The sequence below is a fragment of the Chenopodium quinoa genome, unplaced genomic scaffold (assembly GCF_001683475.1).
Source record: "Chenopodium quinoa cultivar QQ74 unplaced genomic scaffold, ASM168347v1, whole genome shotgun sequence".
Classification (NCBI taxonomy): Eukaryota; Viridiplantae; Streptophyta; class Magnoliopsida; order Caryophyllales; family Amaranthaceae; genus Chenopodium; species Chenopodium quinoa.
Genome location: NW_018742651.1, coordinates 4,442,605 through 4,467,588, shown reverse-complemented (window position 1 = coordinate 4,467,588; position 24,984 = coordinate 4,442,605). Strand labels below are relative to the sequence as shown.

Sequence of the window (24,984 nt, the reverse complement as noted above, 5' to 3'; positions counted from 1 at the left end):
ATGTTCCTGCATCGAATTGGATCTAAAACTGGCCGTGTGATTAGCATTGATAGAAACACTAAAGCCATGAGTAGAGGCCAATATGTTAGATTCATCTTTGAAGTTGATGTGTCGAAACCCCTGTTATCGAAATTTAGATTGAATGGTAGGGTATGGAGGATCCAATATGAAGGATTGAAACAAATTTGTTTCAAGTGTGGGAGACTTGGACATAAAGAACACAAGTGTTCATTACAGATTGTTGTAGATGAAAATGGTGAGCAACGTCTTCAGAAGATCGATGAACCACAAAACCAGGCTCAAGTTTGTTCTAGACCTGAGGAAAGCGATCAATTTGGCTCTTGGATGTTAGTCCAGAGGACTAATAGAAAGAATGTGGCTAAGACCAAAGTTGATCCGAAGAAGCAACCAGAGAATAATAAGTCCAAGGGTGCCGAGACTAGTGCTAAGGGGCAAGAGAAGCCTAAGGTTAAAAAGAAGCAGGTTAGGAACTCTAACCTTGGTCAGGAGGGTACAAAACAAAAGGAGGGTCCAAGCGGGTCAAGGTTCATGGTCTTAGATCAAGAAGAGGATATGGAAATCAATGAGGAAGATCTCAAAGGCAATCCTACCAAGAATATCTTGAAGGCAAATGTCAACTCTTTGACTAAGGGAAGTGGCAATATTTTGAATGGGGCAATTAATTTGGGTGAAGATATATCTGTAGAAAGTGAGGATATTCCTCTACAGCATAAATCTCTCAATGAGATGGAAATTGATTTCGTAAGCCAATCACCAATTAATTTAGCAGAATCTTTGCATAAAGATAGGTCCTCCCAACTGAAAATAAAAGATATGAAATCTTCTCTCAAAAATAATCCCCTTGGCATAAATAAAAAAATTGATTTTCCTAAATTTAAGGAAAATATTGATCCTAAGATTTCTGATAATTATGGAAAAGATATTCTAAAATCTTTTTCAGAAAATCCGAAATCGTACAGTCCTCCAGTTATTCATCCGGATTTTTCCATTGCTTCTCACACACCTACTGCCCTTCGAGACCATTCAAACTCATCGTCTGTGAAGCAAGATAAATTATCCTCGAGTCCCAATTACTTTGGAGAACCGAATCCCCCCATCATACACAACGTTCATGGATTACCTGAAGGACGGACCAACTCAGGTTCTAGTCCATCCCCTAGCGAACAAAGGTCATCTCCAAGTGAGTACGTTCCTACCACCGAGACACAATCCCCCGGATATGTTGTTCACAGTAGAAATACCAATGAAAACTGATGCCCCAATGAAAGCTCTAAGGGACGAGTTCTTGAAAATTCTGCCTAGCATTCCGCTGAACACCTATGATGCTTACCCTAACTTTCCAATGTTTAATATGTCGTTAAAAATTATGATTTGGAATGTTCAAGGTGTAGGTAATAAATTAGCCGCAATTTGTGAGCTAATTCGAATTAATGATCCTACAATCTTAGCTTTGGTAGAGACTCATATTAGTGGTGAACAAGCTCAGATGATTTGTGATCGTATTAGCTTCTCTGGCCAATTTAGGTGGATGCTCAAGGTTTCAGTGGTGGAATTTGGCTTTTTTGGAGAGAATAAATTGTTTCAGTGACAGTGCTTGATAATTATACTCAACACATCACAGTTGAAGTAGCTAAAAGAGGGGAAAACCCATGGATGTTCTCTGCGATCTATGCTAGCCTAGATTCGACAATTAGAAAAGACCTTTGGGATGCATTACATAACATCAAAAGGTCTTTTCGTGGCCCTTGGATGTTGGCAGGTGACTTCAATGCTACTCTTAATATGTCGGAAAGAGTAGGGAATGGTGGATCGGAAATGGAACGTGCCGTGAATTTTCTGATTGGGTTAATGCTAACGGACTGCTTGATTTGGGATGCTCGGGCCCTGAGTTCACTTAGAGCAGGGGATTGTCTTTGAACACTTATAAAGCAACTAGATTAGGATGAGTTTGATGAAGCTACAGTCCATAATCTCACAAAAATCACTTCGGACCACTGTCCTATTTTGATTAACACAAATGGTTTTTCTCCCTTGCCTATTTCTTTAAAACCATTCCGATTTCAAGCCGCGTGGATCAAGCATGAGACCTTTGATGACTTTGTCAGGAGCAAATGGAATAACAGTGAACCTTTAATCCCTTTTTGGAAGAGTTTCTCCAATGAGTTGTGTGCTTGGAATAAAGAGCATTTTCATAATATTTGTAGAAAAAAAGCAGAGTTGTGGGCACGACTTGAAGGCATCCAGAGAGCTATGGCTAATGGTGCTCCTCATTATTTATTAAAACTAGAAGCAGATTTGAAGAAAAAAAATGATGTAAGTGCTAGAGCAAGAAGAACTTCTATGGTTCCAAAAATCTAGAGCTACGGCTATTGTTGATGGGGATAGGAATACTCGTTATTTTCACCTATCTAACATTGTTCTAAGAAGGAGAAATTGTATCGAGACTTTGCAAAATTCAGATGATGTCTGGATTACAGAACCGGAGAATGTTAAGGCACTTGTAGTTGATTATTGGCAAGGAATTTTCACTGAAGATAATCAAGGAGCTACAATTTCTAACTTGTTGTGAAACTACTTCCTCCGTATTGCTGATGATGATTGGGAGACTCTCAATCGGCTCTTTGTAGTATGTGAAATTCAGAAGGCATTAAGGAGCATGGATCCTTACAAAGCCCCGAGTCCGGATGGGTTCCAACCCCTTTTTTATCAAAGGTTTTGGGACTTGGTTCACCCAAGTTTGATTCGTACTGTATTGGATGTTCTTGAAGGCCGAACTTTCCCTCAAGGATTGACATATGCATTCTTGGTTTTAATTCCAAAAGTGGAAGTTCCTCAATCGACTAAAGACTTTCGTCCCATTAGCTTGTGTAATATCACTTATAAGATTGTGACGAAAGTCATGGTGAATAGACTTAAACCTCTTCTTCCTAATTTGATCTCCCCTACACAGTGTAGTTTTGTTCCAAGGAGACAAATCACGGATAATATTATAATTGTCCAAGAGATGCTTCATACAATGCGGAGGAAGCAAGGAAAAGTGGGATACATGACAGTCAAGATTGATTTCGAGAAAGCCTATGACAAATTGCGTTGGTCTTTTATCCGGGATTCTCTAATGGAGATGCGTTTGCCTCAAAATATGATTGATATTGTGATGATGTGTATTTGCTCGACTAGCCTTCGGATTTTATGGAATGGAGAACCAACGGAAGCTTTTGTTCCATCAAGGGGGATCCGTCAAGGAGATCCTTTATCTCTCTACTTATATGTGATTTGTATGGAATGTCTTGCTCATTTAATTGACAAGGAATGTAGACTTGGCACATGGAAACTGGTCAAAGCAAGTAGGAATGGTCCTCCGATTTCAAACCTTGCTTTTGCGGATGACCTAATTTTATTTTGTGAGGCTACTAAAGAGAAAGTGGAATTAATGAAGAGTTGCCTTGACAAATTTTGTCAATCTTCCGGAAGCAAATTCAGCATTTCCAAGAGTCGTGTTTACTTCTCAAAAAATACGAGCAGTGAGAATAGAGGTGAAATTTGCAGTGTTCTACACATGGAGGAAACTGATGACTTCAGAAAATATTTAGGTGTTCCAACAATTAATGGCCGAGTCACTAATGAAAATTATCAATTCTTGGTGGAAAGAGTCAATTCGAAGCTTGAAGATTGGAAGTCCAAAACACTGTCATTGGCAGGGAGGGCAATATTAGCCCAAGCATCCTTGTCTTCCATTCCCTACAATGCAATGCAGTCAACTCAGATTCCTAGAGGTGTGTGTGACCAGATTGATAGCAAGAATCAAAGTTTTTTATGGGGAAGCTCAGATGAGAAGAGGAGGATTTACTTATTTTATTGGGAGACAGTGACTAATCCTAAAATCAAGGTGGCCTTGGTTTAAAATCGATGAGACAAGTGAACTCGGCTTTTTTGTGCAAACTTGGATGGCGTTTACTCACTCAACCACAGTCCCTTTGGTTGAGAGTTTTACGTAGTAAATATTGTCATGGACGGTGTGATGTTGATATGTTTTCTCACAAGCAAGATGCATCGAACGCTTGGAGGGGAATTATGGAAAATATTGATACTCTTCGAAAGGGTATTAAATCGGCAGTTGGCAATGGTTTAGCTACAGATTTTTTGGTGGCATTGATGGGCTAGAATGACCCTTTGATTAAGTATGTAGTAGCCAGGCCACCTGATGATATTCTGGAATATAAAGTTAACCACATGTGGGATGAAAATCGGGGGTGGAAACTGGAACTCTATGCTGATTATCTTCCTACTGACATACTCAAAGTGATCCAATCCCATGAGGTAATGCTCGATGAAGATGAAATTGATTGCATTACTTGGAAGGGTACCCCATCTGGGGGTTTTTTAATCAAGTCAACTATTCAAATCATGCACCACAATCAATCAATTGAAGCTGAAGATCGAGCAATGTGGAAGCACATCTAGCAGTTGAAAGCCCCTCAAAGGGTTCGTTTCTTTCTTTGGTTGGCCAGCCATGGTAAGTTAATGACTAATGCTAATAGATTTAACAAGCATTTAAAAGGGAACCCAAGGTGTTTTATGTGCGGGTCTGTCGAGGAGAATATATGTCATATCTTGCGAGATTGCCCAACTGCTAGTTTAGTTGGGAAAAATTTGGAGTCCAATTTGATGCTAAGTGGCAGAGTGTTTATGCTAGGCAATGGATAGAGGATAATATAACTTCCAAAGCTGCTACTGACAGTGATTAGTGGTATTTGGTTTTCGCTACTACCTGCTGGTGGTTATGGAGATGGCGCAACGAGCGCACTTTCAATAGGCAGGTGAATATCTCTTGGATCAGAATGCCTTTATAATGGCTAGAATTGGTGAAATCAGAAGAGCTTTTGATCGTAATATCATGGAGAATGTGTTGGGAAAGAGGAAATACAGGGAAGTTCTTGTTCGATGGGAATTTCCAAGGGAAGGTTGGGTTAGGCTCAATACTGATGGAGCTTCGAAAGAAAATCCGGGACCAGCAGGGGCAAGTGGTTTTATTCGTGGTCATAGAGGAGAACTCCACGAGATGTTTGCTATGAACTGTGGGATATGCTCGTGTACTGAAGCTGAGCTGTTGGGGGTTATGAGAGGGCTAGCAGTTGCTTGGAATGGTGGACATCGTTTGGTGCAACTTACATTCGACTCGGAGACTATAATCCGAATGTAGAAGGATCCTACTCCTTCCAACTCTCCTTATTTTCATCTAATCCGAAAGTGCGAGGCTCTAATCACTCGAAGTGATTGGAAAGTCACCGTTGGGCATTGTTACAGGGAAGCTAATCAAGTGACTGATAGATTAGCTAACTTGGGAGTGACATCTACGGAAAAATTTATTCTCTTTGAGGCGGTCCCGGAGGATCTTCATCCCGTTTTATTAGAGGATTTAGGAGGGGTTACGAGGCCTAGGATGGTGCCTTCTATGGGTACTTAGTGACCTCGATTTATTTGGGGAGTAGTTGTAGTTTGTTTTCTTCAGTTTTTCTTTCTTTTTCTTGCTTTCTGTTGCTTTCGTTTTTCTTTTTAGTTTGTACTTGCTTTTCTTTGTTTTAGGGGCTTGCCCCTCGTGTTCACAAAAAAAAAAACGAGGGTATTTATGATAATATTTGTCGCAGAGTATGATAATATTGTATATATTTTGTATCCTTATTGTACTAGATTTACGATATTCTGTAAAACTCTATATATATTGATCAATGGTACACACTCGAGACTGGGAAGTTTTTCCAAAATCCAATAGATCAAATATTACAATGAATATTCAGTTGTACTATGTATGTATGTATGTATGAATATGTATGAATATATGTATGTAGTGGTACTATATATGCATTCAGTGGTACTAACTACGTGCAAATAGTATCAATAAATAACCAATAGGCAATAGTATTATATAAGCTTTCAATGGTACTCCCTCGTTTTTTTTAAGAGAAAAAAAAAAGCATTACTTGGTGATGCTTGAAGTTTTAAGAGATTAAAAGAGTCATAGTAAAAGTAAGATGAAACCAAAAAGAAAAACTATGTGAGAGAATCAATGGCAGATCCTTGGTGGGTTCAAGTGGATTCATTAAACCCATTATTTGAAAAAAAAAACAATTAAAAAAACGGATGTAAGCAACTTGTCCGCAAAATTTAGATAGTAAAGCCAGTAGTAGATATTATCAAATCAACATTTTTTTCTTACAGGGTGTTTGCCTCTGTGGTATAATGACTGTCATTCTCAACACGGTCCCAAGGGAGCTCAGTAGCCTTTCTCATTACTTGACAGAATATGCTATGAATATGACAATGGGTCACACTGATCATTTTGTCTGCCGTGGGGGTGCTGCTATTGCTTATGAAACTAATCTTTATGTTATTTCTTCCACTATCTCATTTAGTCTTATCTAGTTGGACTTTTTAATCTACGGATAATTGTATTAAAAATAATATTAGAAGCATAGTAGTAAGGTACTTTGATTTGACTATGTTCGGATAATGCATTTTGCATATAAGCTATTCTTTGTACATTAGGATGTAATAGTTTATAGGGCTATGCCCAAGTAATACATGCTTTCCTTTTGTGTTAAAAAGCAAAACAAAAAAAATCCTTTCTCCTTAACTTTCTTCTCCAAAGTACTCCCTCCATTTTTAAATATTTATTCTACTTTTATTTTTCGACCGTTTTTAAATATTTGGTCAATTTTCTTATTTGGAAATCTTTTACAATATTTAAACAATTTCATCACCTAATGGACCCTACATAAATTATATTTTATTAATTTCATATTCTCTTTTTTACAATTTTCTCAACTACTTTTATTTTTTACAATTTTTCATTCTTCTCCCTACCCCACAACCTTCAAATTTTATTACTTTTTCCATTGTCTCATAAAACTCCGTGCATGAATAAATGGGGAAAGTGTTTAAAAACGAAGGTAGTATATGAAATTCAAAATGCATTTTTTTTAATTACTTCTTTAAACTCCCAATATCCCAAATAACTCATTAAAAAGCCCAAAAAATCAAACCCCTTTAGCCTACAATATTTCCTTCCTAACTTGCTTCTCCAGAATATATGAAAAGCTAAATGCTTTTGTAGATCCCTTTTTTCTAACTGTATTTCATTGTATTAAGTTATATGTTATTCATTGTAATATGGAATTCGAAATAATCTATTAAAATTTAATTAATACATCCTATGTTCTTTGTAATTGCAATGTTCAATATTTACACATACACTACTTTGATTATCATTTTTTTGTGATTCATACGTTGGAAAAAATATATATATAGTGTAGTGGGATCTTGTTAGATTTGTCTTGAAAAATATATAAATGATATCAACTATTTATAATTTTTTACAAATTTGATCTTAAGATATTTATGTTATAGAACGTGCATTGGTAAGCGTGAAATCATTAACGTTGCAATTATAAGAAACAAAGAACCTACATGTTATTTTTTACTACTTTTGAACTCATACTTTCGAAACTCTGGATACGTCATTGGAGAGAATAGATATTTTTATTACTCCGTACTAGTATTTAAGTGGGGACCTTGGAAGAGAGAAATGATAAATAATTTAAGTGGAGTTTAAAGTAAAAGAAAAATTGCCAATTGTAGCAATTTAAAGCTTGTATTTAGCAAATTAAAGCCTAAAAATACTAATAAATTGTAAATTGCATACCAAAAGTACTAATAAATTGTAAATTGTGGTTCCCTTTAGGGTTTTTCCTTTGGGAGGGTTTTCCTAGCATCCATTGCTAGGTTTTTCAATTTCTTTGAAGGTTGTTCTTTTGTCTTCTCCCTTTTCTCTCCATCTCTTTTCCTCTTGGTCTCAGTCGTGAATCTTTGTAGGGGCTTCCACTAGTATTTTTACCGGTGGTAAGCCCCAAAAACCTTTCAATTGCTTTCAATAAATATATCTCATCCTTGTGATGATGATTTTTATCTTGAGTTTATTTTCTTTTTGTGTTTGTTTGGTGAAAATTGAAGAGCTAGGGTTTCATAATCTTTACAAGAATTTGGAGGACCACATGAGTATGTTAAATAAAACGATTACGCATCAGTGGATTTCAAGCCAAATTAGTGCGAACTCACAAATTGTATTGGTTCAGATGAAATTTTTTATTAAGGCGATTGTTAATCAAATCTACGATGTATTTAGTTTTAAGGTGTGTATTTATGTTCGCAATCTTGATTTTTTAGGAATTATATGTAAGTGTCGTTTGGCTATATTTTATTAATGAAATCCCTTTTCTTCCTTAAAAAAATGTAAATTACAACTCAATTTAATTTTTTCATTGATTGTCGTGCTGAAAAATATCCTATTAAAGTTTAAAAGACATTTTTGTTCTTAAGGATCCAAATTGAGCTCAGAATTGGCAAAATATTAACATAAAGGCCTCGTTTTCACTACAAAAAAATAGTTGCACAAAAATCAATACATTTTTTATACACAAAACGAGGCATTTACATTTTTTTTTTTGTAATTTCGAGCTCAATTTAGATTCCTAAAAACTAAAATGACCCCTGAAACCTTTACGGGACATTGTTTTACACGCAAATTAATGAAAAAATTATATTGGATTGTAAGTTAGAATTTATTAGTAATTTTGGGCTGCAATTTGCAAAAAAAATTTAGTGTCTATAATTTACAAAATACAAACTTTAAATGGCTATAATTGACAAATTTTCCTAAAGTAAATGAGAAAAATGATAAAATATATGGAGTAGTATAAAAGTACTAAATTCTCTCTTTGTTTTTTTAAATGTATCAATTAGATCAACAAATCTGCTAAGATGTAACTTTGACTATTAATATATTTAATTTTATATTAACAAAATTGTGAAAAAATTATACTATGAAAGTAGACATTGTAATGAATCTAATGATATGTCATATATTAACATTTATTAATTTTATAATAGAAAAATTAAGTCAAAACATGATATATAAACAGAGCAAAAGCCAAACTAATTCATTAAAAGAAATAGAGGAAGCATTGAGTTAATGCATTTTTAAAAAATCATCTGTAAAAGAAAAGTGCTGCATTTTAAAAATAAACGGATACATTACAACTAAAAGTGATCCCACTAACCTATCTCTCTCCTCTTTTCTCTCTCTTTCATGTGCTTTGTAATACTATTTTAGTACTTCCTCTGTTTTTTTTTTAGTTGCAACACTAGTATTTCTCTTTTCACACTTGTAGATGTATGTTTTAAATCGTTAATATCTTTCACTAATAATATGTAAAAATTATAAATTTTGGATATTAAAATTGTACAAATCAAGACGAATCTAACAAGATCCCAACATGACTATATTTTTATTTATGTCTAAATCGTCAAAGGTGGTCAAAGTGAAACACATGAATAGTGTAAAAGTGAAACTGTTGCAACTACAAAAAACACGGAGGAAGTATCTATTATGCATATATCTCTTCCACCTCATTTATGCCGAATTCTCATACCCATTTATTCCCATATACTCTTATTGGTTGCCCTAATCATAAATGTTTTCTTAATTATACTTGTATTAAAATATTAAAAAAGTATGAAAAGAAATTATATAAAAAAAAAACATTATCATATGAATATAGCAAGACAAGTAGCGCATTCTAATTCTTTGTCCACCTTTTGCCAAAGGTCATAATCATGACCTGGTCATTGCATTTCTCTCTCCAAAAAAACCTTAAATTTTATTTATTATTAATATTATTTTATCTTCTCTCCTCATCTTCTCTCTCCTCATGCCCAATAGTATCAAAATAAAATTAATGATTCTTCCCTTACTTGACTATTACCAATCACTGGGATAAACAATGCTGCATTACCACTTCCTCGATGTACACAAGTTTGCTTGACTTGTTTTCGAAAAAAAAAAAAGATTACAAGAGTTGTGATAAAGGATTTTGATACCTTCGTTCCCTAGACGTATCAATGTGAAGGTGAGGGTGAGGAGTAGTTGACGTACAGACACATAAGTAAGCAATAAAGAAAAGAGTATTATACTCCCTCCGTCTCTACTTGACACACTTTTCATTTTTGGTCGTCCCATAACACTTAATACATTACCAATTTTGAAAAGAGACCACTATTATAAAATTAAATATTTTTCTTTACACTCTATGGGCCACTGCTTTTTAAGAAATAATAAAAAATTTAGATCACCCTCCTCCTTTTCATAACAACTAGCCCCACTTAGTTTTTTAGCAATAAAGTAATACAAAAGAGCATCTTTTCTATAATAAACAAATATATTAAAAGGACCCACTTACATTTTTATTAAACTACTAGATTAGTGCCCCGTGTGATGCCCGGGTTGTTTACTGAATTTTAAGATAAATTTTTAATCTATACATCAAATTTTGAAATATATTATTGATACAAAATTAGTTAGGAATTGATTTGCTTTTGTGACGATTTGCTATCTAGTAGGCATGTAATGACTAATAATATTGTTGGCGGAAATATTCGATTTAATACATTTAAAAAATTAAAAAATTAGCATAAAAAATAAATGTTCAAAGGCTATTGGGTTGTTCCGAACCCAAGACCTTGGGCAAGGGTTGAACACTTCTTGACTCGTAACCTGAAGTGACCCAACCCTAGATGACTCATGACCCAACCCTAATTGACAGGTCTACATAGTAATACAAATCTATTAAATTGTAAAGTATATTATTTTAACCGATTAGTATATATTATAAATATATGATTTACGCTTTGAATTATTTCCTTCGCTCCAAAAAAAATGTTATGATATAAAACTAAATTTATATGATGGTTTTTGAGAATTATAATCTAATAATTTTTTTGAATAAAATTAAAATTCAATTTTTACATTTGAAATATTGGTATTTTATTAAAAATAAAACTCTAAACTAACAATTTTATCCTAAAATTCTATCCAAATAAATTCTAAACTAGCTTTCTTATTTTATGATTTCTATATAAATCTATCTAACGTGACGCTCATGATCTGGCTAAAAATTTAGGTTTATATATTAGTTATATGATGTGCTCCCTCCGACGTCCAAGTATTATGGGACGGACGGAGTAAGACTTTATAAGAGGAACAAAATTGTGGGGAATATTTCAAGCATTATCCCAAGCTTGAACCCCACTGTGATCATACACTTAAGTACGGTGGCGTCCAGAGGGAAAGAAGATAAAGCAAAAGAGTCGCCAACAAGTTTTAGGAACTTGTAAACCGTTCACGAGGTGAAGGTTACATCCCTTAGTGATCTAGGAGATCGTCAACTTCAATAGTTCTGGAACCATAACTGGTAGTTCGGGGATGAAGGTACAAATCCAACCTAAAAGAGATTGAACCTGCCCTAATAATAGGCCTCTACTTTATTCTGATCGTATTCATGTGCGCTTTCTAACTAACATGCAATCAATAGGTTTACCCCTAAACCTGTTTATCTATGTTGGTTGAATATCAATGCATTAATAAACCTATTATTGGCGATCACTTGAATTATAATCAAATTAACCCTAAACAAGATTATTAATTATCTTATTAAGCTTGATTACAAGTACCAATTCCCTTTAAACATGCATAAAAGACGTGACCAAGCAATAAATATATATATCAAGCAACATAATAATAATAAAAATAATCGTAATAATAATAATCATCATAATTAAAATAATCATGAATCATAAAAATAATCACAATCATGTTAAAGCATGATAATAGCAAGATCTTAGGCATGATACTAACAAGATTAATAACAAACCCTAGCATGTCACTAAACAATAAAAATCAAAGCTTTAGCCCTAACATGATACTAACATGCTATTAGGAAAGAAATAGGAAGCATCATAATAATCACAATTGTCATATTTGATATTAGAAATTATAGTTATTACCCTAAACATGATATTAGGAAGCAATAAAACATCAGAACATGATAATAGGAATCAAAATAACAACCTAGACATGATTTCTAAATCATAATATTAATAAATCAATTAAAGAACTTACTTGGATGCCTCGTATCGCTTTCTAATAACATAATACACGCGTTAGTAACTTCAAGAAAAATTTAAAATCAAACAATTAAATTAAATTAAATAATTGAAAGAGAGATTTGGGACCAAACCCTCAGAAATTAAAACCTTTCACGTCTAGGGCGAAGGCAATTTCGAACTTGTCTAGTTGTTTCTAGATCTTGCGAATGCGGAATTTTGTGTGCAAAAGGCTAGTTTAGAAAAGAGAGAGAAAGAGAGAGAGAGAGAGAGAGAGAGAGAGAGAGAGAGAGAGAGTAATCAAGAGATTCTTGATGAGAGTTGGTGATTAAAAGAATTAGAAAGCACAAGAATTGATGAGAATTGATGATTAAAAACGGAGATTTTAGGAGGCTATTTATAGAGAAAATCAGCCGAACGGATAGAAAAACAAACCAGAGTTTCGAAGAGAACAAAACACGATTAGCGCCAGGCGCTAATCCTGTCGTCCGACGCTAATAACTAATTTCACGCGTTTTCTTAATTTTGATAAATTTAGCCGTAAAGAAGGGCAAAACCGTATTTTCCTTAAAAACACTTCTTTTATTCTAATTAAAACTCTAAAAAGTCCACCAAAGTCAATTTATCAATGCTAATTAAATTAGAAATGAAAAGAACCTTCTAGAAGAATCTAGAAGATTAAAATCAATTCTAATTGCATTAGGAATGATAAATCAATATTAGGCCCTCCTCTAGATCATTGGACCGCACATAAATATCAAACCGGGCCCGGTTTAGTAATTTGGCAATAACTTCCTCATTATTCATCGGAATTGGGCTTATAATATATCGTTGGAAAGCTCTTTTCAAGCCCCATCCAACTACACTATTATTGGACCCTTGCTATGGACCAAACCGAACTATATTTTTTGTTTTCTTAAAATAGGTTTTTAAAAACAGAGAGAAAGAAAAGAATTAAAAACTTAACCGCAACACTAGACTTTCCACACTTTCACCTCATTCGATTATGATTCGACGCGAAAGGTACTCACCACTGGGTTTGGTTTTGGGAAGACACAAATGGGTGTCTACCGAAACGTGTCTCTAAGATATTCCAAAATTACCAATATAATTGTGGCATCGCTTCGGCATCTAGGATATCTATGTAATCCGGACTACATTCAGACACAAAATTCTAGTAATTTAGTATGACTCATTACTTTCATAATTCCATATAAGACTACTCTATTCAAAAAATAAAAATCTACCTCGTAATTATACATTAAAACACATAAATAAATAAATAAACTTTGTAAATACACTCATACAACATACAACGTCATTAGAAATTGACACATCATCAAAAAAGGAGAGAAAATTAAGAGTAAACTAGTTATTGGCCCGTGCGATGCCCCGGGTCATTATGAATTTATTACTTTAATCGAACTACATATATTTTGGCTTGTTTGTTATTGAGAGCTTAAGTGGTGGTTTTATTTATTTATTTATTTAATATGACAGCTTAATTAGTTTGTTGCTTGTATGAGCTAGTTTGATTATAAGAATAATTTTTTTACATTAAAATCATAAAAATATGATTAATCAAATCTTTATAAATTTGGTCTGATGCCAAAATATATACTACTCCATAATGCACAAAAATCTTTTACTCTATGATTACAATTTTATGAGTTAACGCACAAAATAAAAATGGAGTAATGTTTAATTTCGTACAAACTTTATTATTGTGTAATTATTAAGCAATTATATTCCAAGGAAATTGCCATGCATATGAAGAGTTCTTCAATTAAACTTGATATTAATACATGAAAGTTAATACATGGAGTTTTTCAATAATTAATGTTATGGTATGATTTAGCGACACATCATATGCCAAATGGCAAAATTTGTGACACATGGCAAAATTTGTGACACATGGCAAAACATCATATCTTGCCATGAATTTTAATAATATATATTGATATTGATATTGATATTGATTATAAATTGAATTATAATGGAACATGGGCCCATTATAGTAGCCAATAAAAACATGACAAAGTAAGGTTGTATGTAAGGACCACATACAACAATTGTATGTGTAGCCTTTACCATACAGTTAAGAAAATGTGCCTCTTATTTATTTTTGGGTAATGCTATACAAGGGCTATGTATAAGCATTAAAAATACTTTTGAAAATTGTATAAAATTAGGAATTTATGACAAAAACACGCGTAGATCAGTGTAATTAGTGTGTTCTAGTCATGATTTTCTAAATTTAAACAATCTTCAAGGGTGTTTATAATGTTTATATGTAACCCTAAGGGCTATGCATAACATTTTTCTTTATTTTTTCAAAAAATTCTCTGTTTTTAATAACTATTTAATAATTTTATTACTTCCTCCACTTTATAGTGTTAGCCCCATTTAAAATCTTTGAATTTTTAAAATTAGACAAAATCTTCTAAATTTCTCTTTATATATAATAACAAATATAGTCACATAAGATCTAGTTTTATTCGTTTGAGTACTTTATTAATATCTAATTTATTTAATTTTTACAAGTGTGAGATTAAAGACACTTGCGATTAAATAATTACATCGATAAATGTAAATGAAATGAGACTAACATTATGAAACGGAGGAAGTAATATTTATTGGTATAAATGTTAATTTGTTGAAAAATTCTTTGCTAGGAAGCTGATGGCGCGATGTCCATGCCACAATATTCATAAGAATTATCTCATACTTTTTAAAAGGTAGGGATTCGTTGGTGTTAAGATGTAATACTCATAATATATCTATGCCTTTGTATATTTAGTTTCCTAATTTGTAGCTTAGAATATTTGATGTATATCCTTTAGGTTAATTAGTGGCTTGACTTAAGCTTGTATATTGTCTATATGTAAGTGGAATGAAATACTCACGGAAAATATTTCTTTCATGGTATCAGTTGCTTAGGGTTCTTCTGTTGCACCCTAACAATTTTTCCGCCCTCTTCTTCTTCCTCAATCTCTTCTCTTCTCTTCTCTGTTTTCTATCTACGGGGGAATCGAAGTCCTCGTATCATCCCGCACTCACTGTGAATAATACCAAGACCTCCATTCCGGTTGTTCTTGAACTCGATAACTCACAATACTCTACTTGGTCGGAGCTCTTTAAAATTCACGCTCGTTCTCACCGGGTTCTAGATTATATTATCCCTCCCCTGTCCAAGGATAAGGCGAAGGAACAAGCACCTCTCACTGACGAGGAGAAAGAATTGTGGTCTACTTTGGATGCAGCCGTGATCTCATGGATAGATGACACCATTTCCAATGATCTTTTGCAGACAATTATCGAACCCGATGCTACGGCCATGGAGGCTTGGAATAGGTTGCGTGATATATTCCAAGACAATCAAAACTCTCGTGCCGTAACTCTAGAACAAGAATTTTCCTCAACAAAAATGGAGGATTTTCCCAATGCGTCGGCTTACTGCCAAAGACTCAAGGGTCTTTCTGATCAATTGCGGAATGTTGGAGATCTGGTGGACAATAATCGACTCGTTTTACAGTTGTTTTCGGGTCTCACTAAACTGTATAATGGCGTTGCTACTCTTATACGACAAAGCTCTCCTCTCCCTCAATTTTACCAAGCCCGTTCCATGCTCACTTTGGAGGAAGCAGGCTTGGCAAAACAGGCAGCCATGGCTTCTGGCTCAGCTTCTACTATGGTGGTGACTTCTCGTGATGGTGATTCGGGGTCTTATGGATTAGAGAATGCTCGCGGGAAGGGCAAAAATCAGAAGAAAAATGGTGGTCGGAAAGGGAACAACGGTGGTGGCTGTGGTTCAACGCTGGTGGTGGTCCGGGTATTGGCAGCGCCGGCGGTGCTGGCCGTAGTGGTAGTGGACAGCAGCAGCAACACCAATGGGGTATGCACTCTCCTTGGCAGCAGCAATCTTACCCACCTTGGGGTTGGCCATGGGCTGCTCCACCTTGCCCATATCCAACCCAAGGCTGGGCCAGGCCCCAAGGCCCAACAAGGAAGCCAGAGGGGCTCCTTGGTCCACGACCTCAGCAGCAGCAAGCCTATGCAGCGTCTCAGTCCAATTCCTATGCTTCAACGAACCTTGAGGCAGCTTTCCACACTATGTTCTTGCAGTAGCCCGATCCCTCGTGGTACATGGACACCAGTGCCACTTCTCATATGACATCCTCCAATGGTATTTTTGTTGGGGTTTAGTAAGTCCTACTTACCGCAGAAACGACCCCGACCCAAAGAGCCACTCGCAATTAATAAAACCATAAAGCATAACAAATAAACATCAAAGGATAAAATTGGAATTTACCTTTGACGCGTGCTTCGCCCGACCTAATGGGCTCTTACTTGAAAGATTTAGCTCCGAAAATACCGAGTCTCCAACGGTATCCACCCACAAAGGACGAACATCGACTTTTAGGTCCGCTACCTTGGAGTTAGAAAGGTCCGACCAAAACCTGAGTGATTAAATGAGTTCAAAGGTTTTCACAATGGTGATGCCTTTTTCAACTCTCATCTAAGTGATTTTCCCAATATCCCAACTTGGGTATTTATAGGGAAAACAAGAGAGTGAAAAGGTTCTCCCATCAATGTAGGAGAATTTGATTTTTTCCATTTTATTTTAAAGCTAAAATAAAATAAATAATCAAACTAGTAATAATCAACAAGTGGCAAGCTCATGAGAGAGGTTAGGTGAGGACCATTTGGAGGCGGGGGGGACCAAACTTGCTCCTCACGCCGTCTCCGAAAACCGGCCAACACACCCCTCTAACCTCCTTTCAAATTGCGCTACATAGCACCACACTTGGGCACCAAGGCACCCCAAGTGGGCTGCCATGTGCGGCTGCCAGCAGGCCCAGCACAAGCGTGCGGGCTGCTAGGCGCTGCTGGCCAGCATGCCCAGCACGACTTGTGCGGGCTGCTCATGCTCTCAGCCAGCAAGCCGCGCATCAAGGATGTGGGCTCCTGCTGAGAGCTGATGCTCCTTGCGCGCGTTGGCCAGTGATGCTAGCATTGGTACGCTAGCACGCACCAGCCAACCCAGGCTCAGCTTGGTGCGCATGCTAGCCACCATTCTATATTAAATGCCCCTAGCACTTGGTTTGCTCGGGGCGTTCCGATGCTAGGGTTATTTTGGTCTTGTTCATTTATTATTTTCATGTCTCGTCTTTTATTATTTTGACTAGACTTCCGACACTTTCGACGCTCTAAGCTCGAATTTCCGAAGTCTAAATATTTAATACTCGGGCGACAAATTAATTTCTTCCGAATTAATTCGTCGATTCGGTTCGTATATTTTCTAGGGTGTGTGCCAAAGGGTTCAGTCAAGATTAAGCTGTAATATTTTTTTTTGAACAAAGATTAAGCTGTAATATTAATTATACATTAATATTACTGATCGGAAGCGGCCTCCACCCAGGCATTCCGATCACTTGACCTTACTGAATATATTAGCTTTCTAATAATTCTGAACCCGCTATCAGAATAATACACTTGTTCGAAGGACACCATTTCTTTCAATATCCCACTTGTCCTTCCGAACAAGTGCACATTTTGTGTACATCCTTTTTCCTATGTCCCTTCATAAACTATAAGGTAAGATTATTTCGTCATCCTTATTACGTCTAGAAGTGTTTCTCGATTCCAAGTCCGACTGTGAATAAACAGATGATTTCTAAAATCCATCCGAGCACGACCATGCATTTTTACAGTCTCACTCTACGAGAGGCCTTGTATACAACAAAGACATCTTCCCTATTTTAGTAGGGGGACATTCCCAGTCTTGTAATGTAGCTCCTCTTACTGAGAGGACTTAGCCGCCCAAGTGTTGCCGTTATAATCCCCTATTACAGCAGACGTTTGACAACATCAAAACGGACTAGTACTCAAACAAGAGAACTCACAATACTCATGGTCAAGGAAATAGGTTCCGATATCCATAATGAGAAGTATACTTCATGACGATTTTTAATCTCTTAAAGTGTTCTCATAGGTCGATTTAGTATGGTTCTAAACCAATACCTGTGCAAATGATTTATGAAAATTATGTCCTCGTAGCACAAGAAACAGTGCTATAAATCAAACTACACACTAATATCAATTGGTCATTAATCGTCCATCGTTTAAATGACCTCGATTAGGGATAATTTTCGATTATAATATTCAATGTTCACTTAATAGGTGTTTCCTTACCAAGACTGGTCTTGATACCCTATTTTGAATATTCCAAGAATTGAATGGACTCATTATTTAATCCTAAACCACAATTAAATAGCAAACGGAGTAATAAAATATTGCATGAAATTTATATTACTCCAAAACTTGAATGATTTTTCTTAGTGTCTTACATTAAATGTTCAAAATTAAACTAAAACACTAAACAGGGAAATCAAAGTCAGTCTCCTACATGCCTGATTCCCATTGCCTCAACGTGCTTGTTGTGCTTCACTTGAGGCAAAGGTTTAGTAAGTGGATCGGCTACATTGTCATCCGTTCCAACTTTGCAAATTCTGATTTCACCTTTGGATTTCCATTCTCGAATCATGTGAAACCGTCGTTTGACATGTTTGACTTTCTGATGTTCCCTTGGCTCTCTAGCCTGAGAAATAGCTCCATTGTTGTCACAATAGAGGGCTATTGGCCCCTTTATGGAGGGTACAACATCAAGTTCACCAATGAACTTACAAATCCAAACAGCCTCCTTAGCCGCTTCAGCAGCTGCTAAGTACTCGGCTTCAGTTGTAGAATCTGCAGTTGTACTCTGCTTGGCACTCTTCCAACTGAACGCTCATCCATTCAGACAGAACACATATCCAGATTGCGATTTGAAATCGTCTCTGTCTGTTTGGAAGCTTATGTCGGTATAACCTTCAACAACTAATTTTTCTAAACCACCATATACCAGGAATTTATCCTTGTTCCTTTTCAGGTACTTTAGGATATTCTTGGCCGCAGTCCAATGGGCCTCTCCTGGATCTGATTGGTAACAGCTCGTAGCACTTAAGGAATACGATACATCTGGCCTAGTACATATCATGGCATACATGATCGATCCAATAAGCGAAGCATATGGAATCAGATTCATTCTTTCCCGCTCATCAGGTGTCTGTGGACACTGCTTCTTGCTCAGGGTTATGCCATGTGACATTGGCATGTGACCTCTCTTGGCCCCTTCAATGCTAAATCGAGCAAGTACCTTATCAATATAAGTACTTTGACTCAATCCAATCATCCTTTTTTATTTATCCCTATAGATTTTGATGCCTAGTATGTATTGAGCCTCTCCTAAGTCTTTCATTGAGAAACATTTTCCAAGCCAGGCCTTTACAGACTCTAACAACGAAATGGTGTTTCCAATGAGCAATATGTAATCGACATATAAGACTAAGAAGGCAATGTCACTCCCACTGACCTTCTTGTAAACACAAGATTCATCTGGATTCTTGATAAAACCAAACTTACCAATGGCTTCATCGAATCGCAGATTCCAACTTCTGCTAGCTTGCTTTAGTCCATAAATGGACTTCTTAAGCTTACAAACCTTCCCCGCATTGTTTTGGTCGACAAAACCTTCAGGCTGTGTCATGTACACAGTTTCTTCCAAAATACCATTTAAGAAGGCGATTTTGATGTCCATCTGCCATATTTCATAGTTATAATATGCAGCAATTGCTAGGAGGATCCGACGGATTTGAGCATTGTGACTGGTGAAAAGGTTTCATCGTAATCAATACCATGAACTTATCTATAACCTTTTGCCACCAATCTAGCTTTGTAAATGAATACAATTCCATCTTTATCGGTTTTCCATCTTGAAAATCCACTTACATCCGATAGGTGTATAACCTTCGGGTAAGTCAACCAAGTCCCAGACTTGATTTTCAAACATGGAATCCATTTCAGATCTCATGGCCTCATGCCATTGAGCAGAGTTGGTGCTTGCCATCGCTTGCTTGTAGGTTACCGGTTCATCTCCATCCATAATCAGGATGTCCTCTGATATCTCGGTTAATACTAAACCAAGATATCTATTAGGTTGAGATCTCGGCCTCTAAGACCTACGTAGGGTAATGGATTGAGCATTTGCATTGCCGGTTTGATTTTGCACATTTTGATCATTTTGACCTACGTCAACAGATGCTGTTTGAGCACTTTGACTGTCATTCTGATTTTGTTTCTCATCCTCACGAACTCCGTCGAGTTTGATTTTCCTCCCACTTGTCATTTTCGAAAGGTGTTCCTTCTCCAAAAAGACACCATCGCGAGCAACAAACACTTTGTTCTCCAATTTGTTGTAGAAGTAATACCCTTTGGTTTCTTTTGGATAGCCCACAAAGTAAACCTTGTCAGATTTGGGATGAAGTTTGTCAGAAATCAATTCCTTGACATATTCTTCGCATCCCCATATCTTTAGAAAAGACAACCTAGGAGGTTTCTTTGTCCATAATTCATATGGAGTCTTTTCTACAGCTTTTGATGGTGCAGGTTCAGTGTTAGTGCCGTAGTTAGAAGTGCGTGTCCCCAGAAAGAGATAGGAAGATCACTAAGACCCCTTTTTAATCGTACCATGTCCAACAAGGTTCGATTTCTCCTTTCGGATACTCCGTTCCATTGTGGAGTTCATGGAGGTGTCAATTCTGAAAGTATACCCTTTTCTTTCAGATGGTCATCGAATTCTTGGCTCAAGTATTCACCACCTCGATCCGATCGAAGGGATTTGATTTTCTTGCCAAGCTGATTTTCAACTTCACTTTGAAATTCTTTGAACTTTCAAATGATTCAGATTTATGTGACATTAGGTATACATAACCATATCTACTATAGTTATCTATGAAGGTGATAAAATATCGGTGTCCATTTCTTTTGGTTGAGCTCATTGGTCCACATACATCAGTGTGTATTAGACCTAATAAGTCTTCTGCCTTTTCTCCTAGCTTGGAGAATGGCTACTTAATAATCTTGCCTAATAAACATCCTTCGCAATTCTCAAACGATTCTAAATCGAAAGAGTCAAGAACACCTTCTTGTAGAAGTCTCTTGATGCGTTTGATGTTAATGTGGCCAAGACGACAATGCCACAAGTAAGTTTGGTTTGACTCCATGGTCTTAGCTCTTTTGGTATTATCATAAAAAAAATTTTCTAAACACACAAAAGTTTTAATTTCCATAAATATAAACAAGACATTTAAACAAAAGGTCTTGTGATCAAGGTTTAAAATGACGTCCAAAGTCGAAAGATCAAAGTATGGTAGATAAAACTTAACAAGTTTTAGACAAAATACATGAGATTACAAGCTTTCTTTGGATACATTTTCTTTATCTTCCACTTGTGTACGCATGACCACTTGAAAAACATCGCTCATTTCGTTCCTGAAATAAGAACATAAAATGAGTCAATTTTCTGGTATCTAATACCTTATAAATTGCTTATTTTCAAGTGTGTGGATGATACCTGATATTAAGGCTATCTTTCCTCTTGCCTCATCTTCCATATACTCGCTACATTCTCTTTGTAGTGTCCTTGCTTACTACAATGAAGCAGTGCATCTTTGCCTTGTTTTTGAACTCCTTTTTCTTGAGTCTCAGATCAAACGTAGCCGCCTTGCAAGAATAGGTTTTCTAGAGCTCTTGGACAACTTCCTTGTAGGACAGTTTGTTCCGATAGTTGGTAAGTCGCATCTTAATTGCAACATACCCCGAGTGGAGTGAGCTTAAAAGCATATGAGCCGCTTGCTCATCCTCCACCGGTTTACCAATCAGTTCCAGATGGTTAAATAACCTTGTCATCTTTTGCAAATGGGCTTGAAGTGGCATCTCTGGTCTAAGTCTTGCACTATAGACCCTAGCCCATACTTCTTGCCTTTCTTTGCTAAGACATCCATCTTGCGGTGGCTTGATCCTCATGTTAGACAATGACCTAGTCACTTCTTCCACGAGTCCATCATAGTTGCCCTTGCCGCTCTTTGTTTTCCTCAAATTGACCACATCTTCAAGAGCCTTGAGAAGTACATCCGGAAGGTAGTTGGAGAATTTCTTCTTTCACTCTTACGGAATGGAGTTTTCCATGAGTCGAGATACTCTCTTGCAATCATAACTCCACTCCTCATGAGCCATATCGCTCATAATCCCTTTTGAGTAGAAACTCGGGATGGGAGTATCCAATATATATTCTAGGTAGCAATTGCGGAGGGTCAAACGGAGTTCCTCTTCCCATTCCTTGAAGTTTACCAAATTCAAGCTAAATGATACTCCCTCCATTTTTAAATACTTGCTCCATTTCTCATGGACACGCATGCCGATGCTAATCTTTCATCACTAATATATTTAATTATCAATAAGTATAAATTCTAACAATTGAATAATCTATTTATTGAGATGATTCCAACAAGTACCCACAAGACTATATTTTGTCTTATGTATAAATCACATACATTAGTCAAAGTAGAATAAATAAATAGTGCAAAAAATAGAAATGGAGCAAGTATTTAAAAACGGAGGGAGTAACTTCTCGGGAAGTTCTGGGAACATAAGATTGTTGTCGATAGTTGAAGACATGATTCTACATTTGAAAGAATTTTGAAATGAAAAACCATTCATGAAATTTAAATAAGGTTGAACTCATGCAATTTAATCAAACTTATTTAAAACGTCTTATTCACACATTTAAAGTTGTCCCCAATTTGGTGAGAATAAGTCGATTCCAAGATCCGAAGAAACAAAGAGTGGTTAAGCATGCTTTGAATTGTCTTAACACTCAATCTCCTAAGGTAAGCAACGCTTTGCTAATGGCTCCAAGCCACTCTTGGTTGAATAAATCGTTGCATCTAATGCTCTCTCAACAATTTATTCACTTTGCCACGACATGTTAGGACTCCATCACTCATATCGTTGAGTACAACCAAACCAACTTGCATACCTAGTATGCCTTACTTCCTAGGAGAGGTAGTGATGCCTCGCTTTGGCGTAGCCCACCACTACCCTCGTTCGGCCGGTAAGTGTTGTTTTGGAATGGCAAGTTTTTACTCAATATTTAGGGACCTAGGGTTTCTAGGTTGGTTTATTTAAGTGAACTTAATTAATCATCACAACATTCGAAATCCTAAACATTCATCTAACATATAATTCATATACATAAACATATATATATATATATATATATATATATATATATATATATATATATATATATATATATATATATATATATATATCGAAAAACATAAATATAGATGCATTTGGCAACTAGCATGACCCCTTGAGATCTTCAACTCTTCAAAAGGTCTTCATTTGCAACTTCATGGGTACGTCTTCCAAGAACCTCCATCTTCAAGACTTGACCATAATTAAATGCAACTGCTAGTATCTACTATTAGGACTAATCTAAATATTAAGGTACAAAAATACTCAACGGTACGCAGACCGTATTTAGATTTACAAAAATACATCACGGATCGCAGTCCGTATTTTCTATCCTAATCGGGCTCTACTAGTTGCCATTTCATAAAACTTGTGAGAGAATATACATTCCATTCATTATTTGAGAATGGCCCATGCATTTTACAACGATAAACAAGTAACAATGCATAAACACGCGTGAACTAGTAACTAATCTAGGTGGTTAATCCAATTAACACGCTTAATTAAAACTAGTCAAAGTTGTTTTAACCGGTTATGTAAATAAGCGCAATTTAACATTTGAATCTCCCAAAAAATTCTGCATCCAACTTAATTAATCCAATTAATTAAGCCGGTAAATCCCAAAATTTTTTAAAATAAATTTTGCCAATGCCGCTCAAAACTAAGGCCTAGCCTCCAAAATTTATTAAAATAATTAAAACAAATTAGATTAATAAAATAATTAAAACGATAATTTTTAAGCAAAAATACGTAGTCCAAAGTGTCTAAGTGCCTAGCACTAAGACATGGAGTGCCACATTTCGCACAACCGTTAGATGCTCAATGAACGTGGGAGTGGGCCCGATGTCGCTAAGCGTTACACCGCCCACATCAGCGAACTTTCACACGTCAAAAACGTGGCCCTTGATGGCCATATTGAACGAATTCATTGCACTATGTAGACACCAACTTTTGGCCTCTTGTCCCGAAAGGAAGTGCAATGATGTTACAAAAATCCGTTCTTCATGCTAGATCAAAGTTGAAATGTTTATGGACTATGAAAAGAATTATAAAGTAAGTTGAAACCCATATTTGAGACCAAGTTATCTTAGAGCCTTTTCTGATTAATAATTAGGCCTAAAACATGTTCATACATGTTTAAACTTGATTAATAACGGACCTAAATGCGTTAAATGCAATGATTGGATCCAATGAAACCTACATTGTTTAAAAACCGAGCCAAACAGGTAAAACAAAAATAAAATTCACATAAAAGCCTATACATATGGATATCCCTTTCAAATATCTTTCCAACGGTATATTATAAGCCCAATTCCGAGCCAAAACGAAGAAGTTATGATCAAAACACTAAACCGAGCCCTTAAACCGACACCCTTGCACTCCAACGGCCATACCTTTTTATCCATGACATATTTTTACCTAATTTAAACGGAATTGGAAATTAGAAATTCAGAGCTTTCCAATGATATCTCACACTCCTTAATCCGACTTTGCAATCAAAAGTTATGGAAGTTTTAAAAAACGCGTTTTCGTATAAGGCAAGCCGCAAACCAGCGCAACTCAATAAGTTGCGCGCGCGACTCGTTGAGATGCGCGCGACACCCCAGCGTGACTCTGAGAGTTGCGCGCGCCACCTGACGGCGCGGCTCTAAAAACCTAAACCTAGATCCCTACGTCTATAAATAGGGGTCTTCGTTCAGCATTACGGGGACCGAAAAATTTAGAATTGAAACCCTAGTATTCTCAAAACCCTAATCTCTCAATTTCTCTTACTATAATACTACTTTTTCTTCTCTCTTCCCAAATACTTTCAAACCCTAATTGAATCCA

The 24,984-nt window shown here is 36.1% G+C and overlaps 1 protein-coding gene across 1 annotated transcript; it reads left to right on the top strand.

Annotated features, from left to right (window-relative positions):
• LOC110722189 lies at nt 1–1,275 on the top strand. Its single transcript, XM_021901455.1, has one exon. The coding sequence runs from the start codon at nt 1–3 to the stop codon at nt 1,273–1,275; it is 1,275 nt and encodes a 424-aa protein (XP_021757147.1).
• Nucleotides 1,276–24,984: the final 23,709 nt, after the last annotated feature.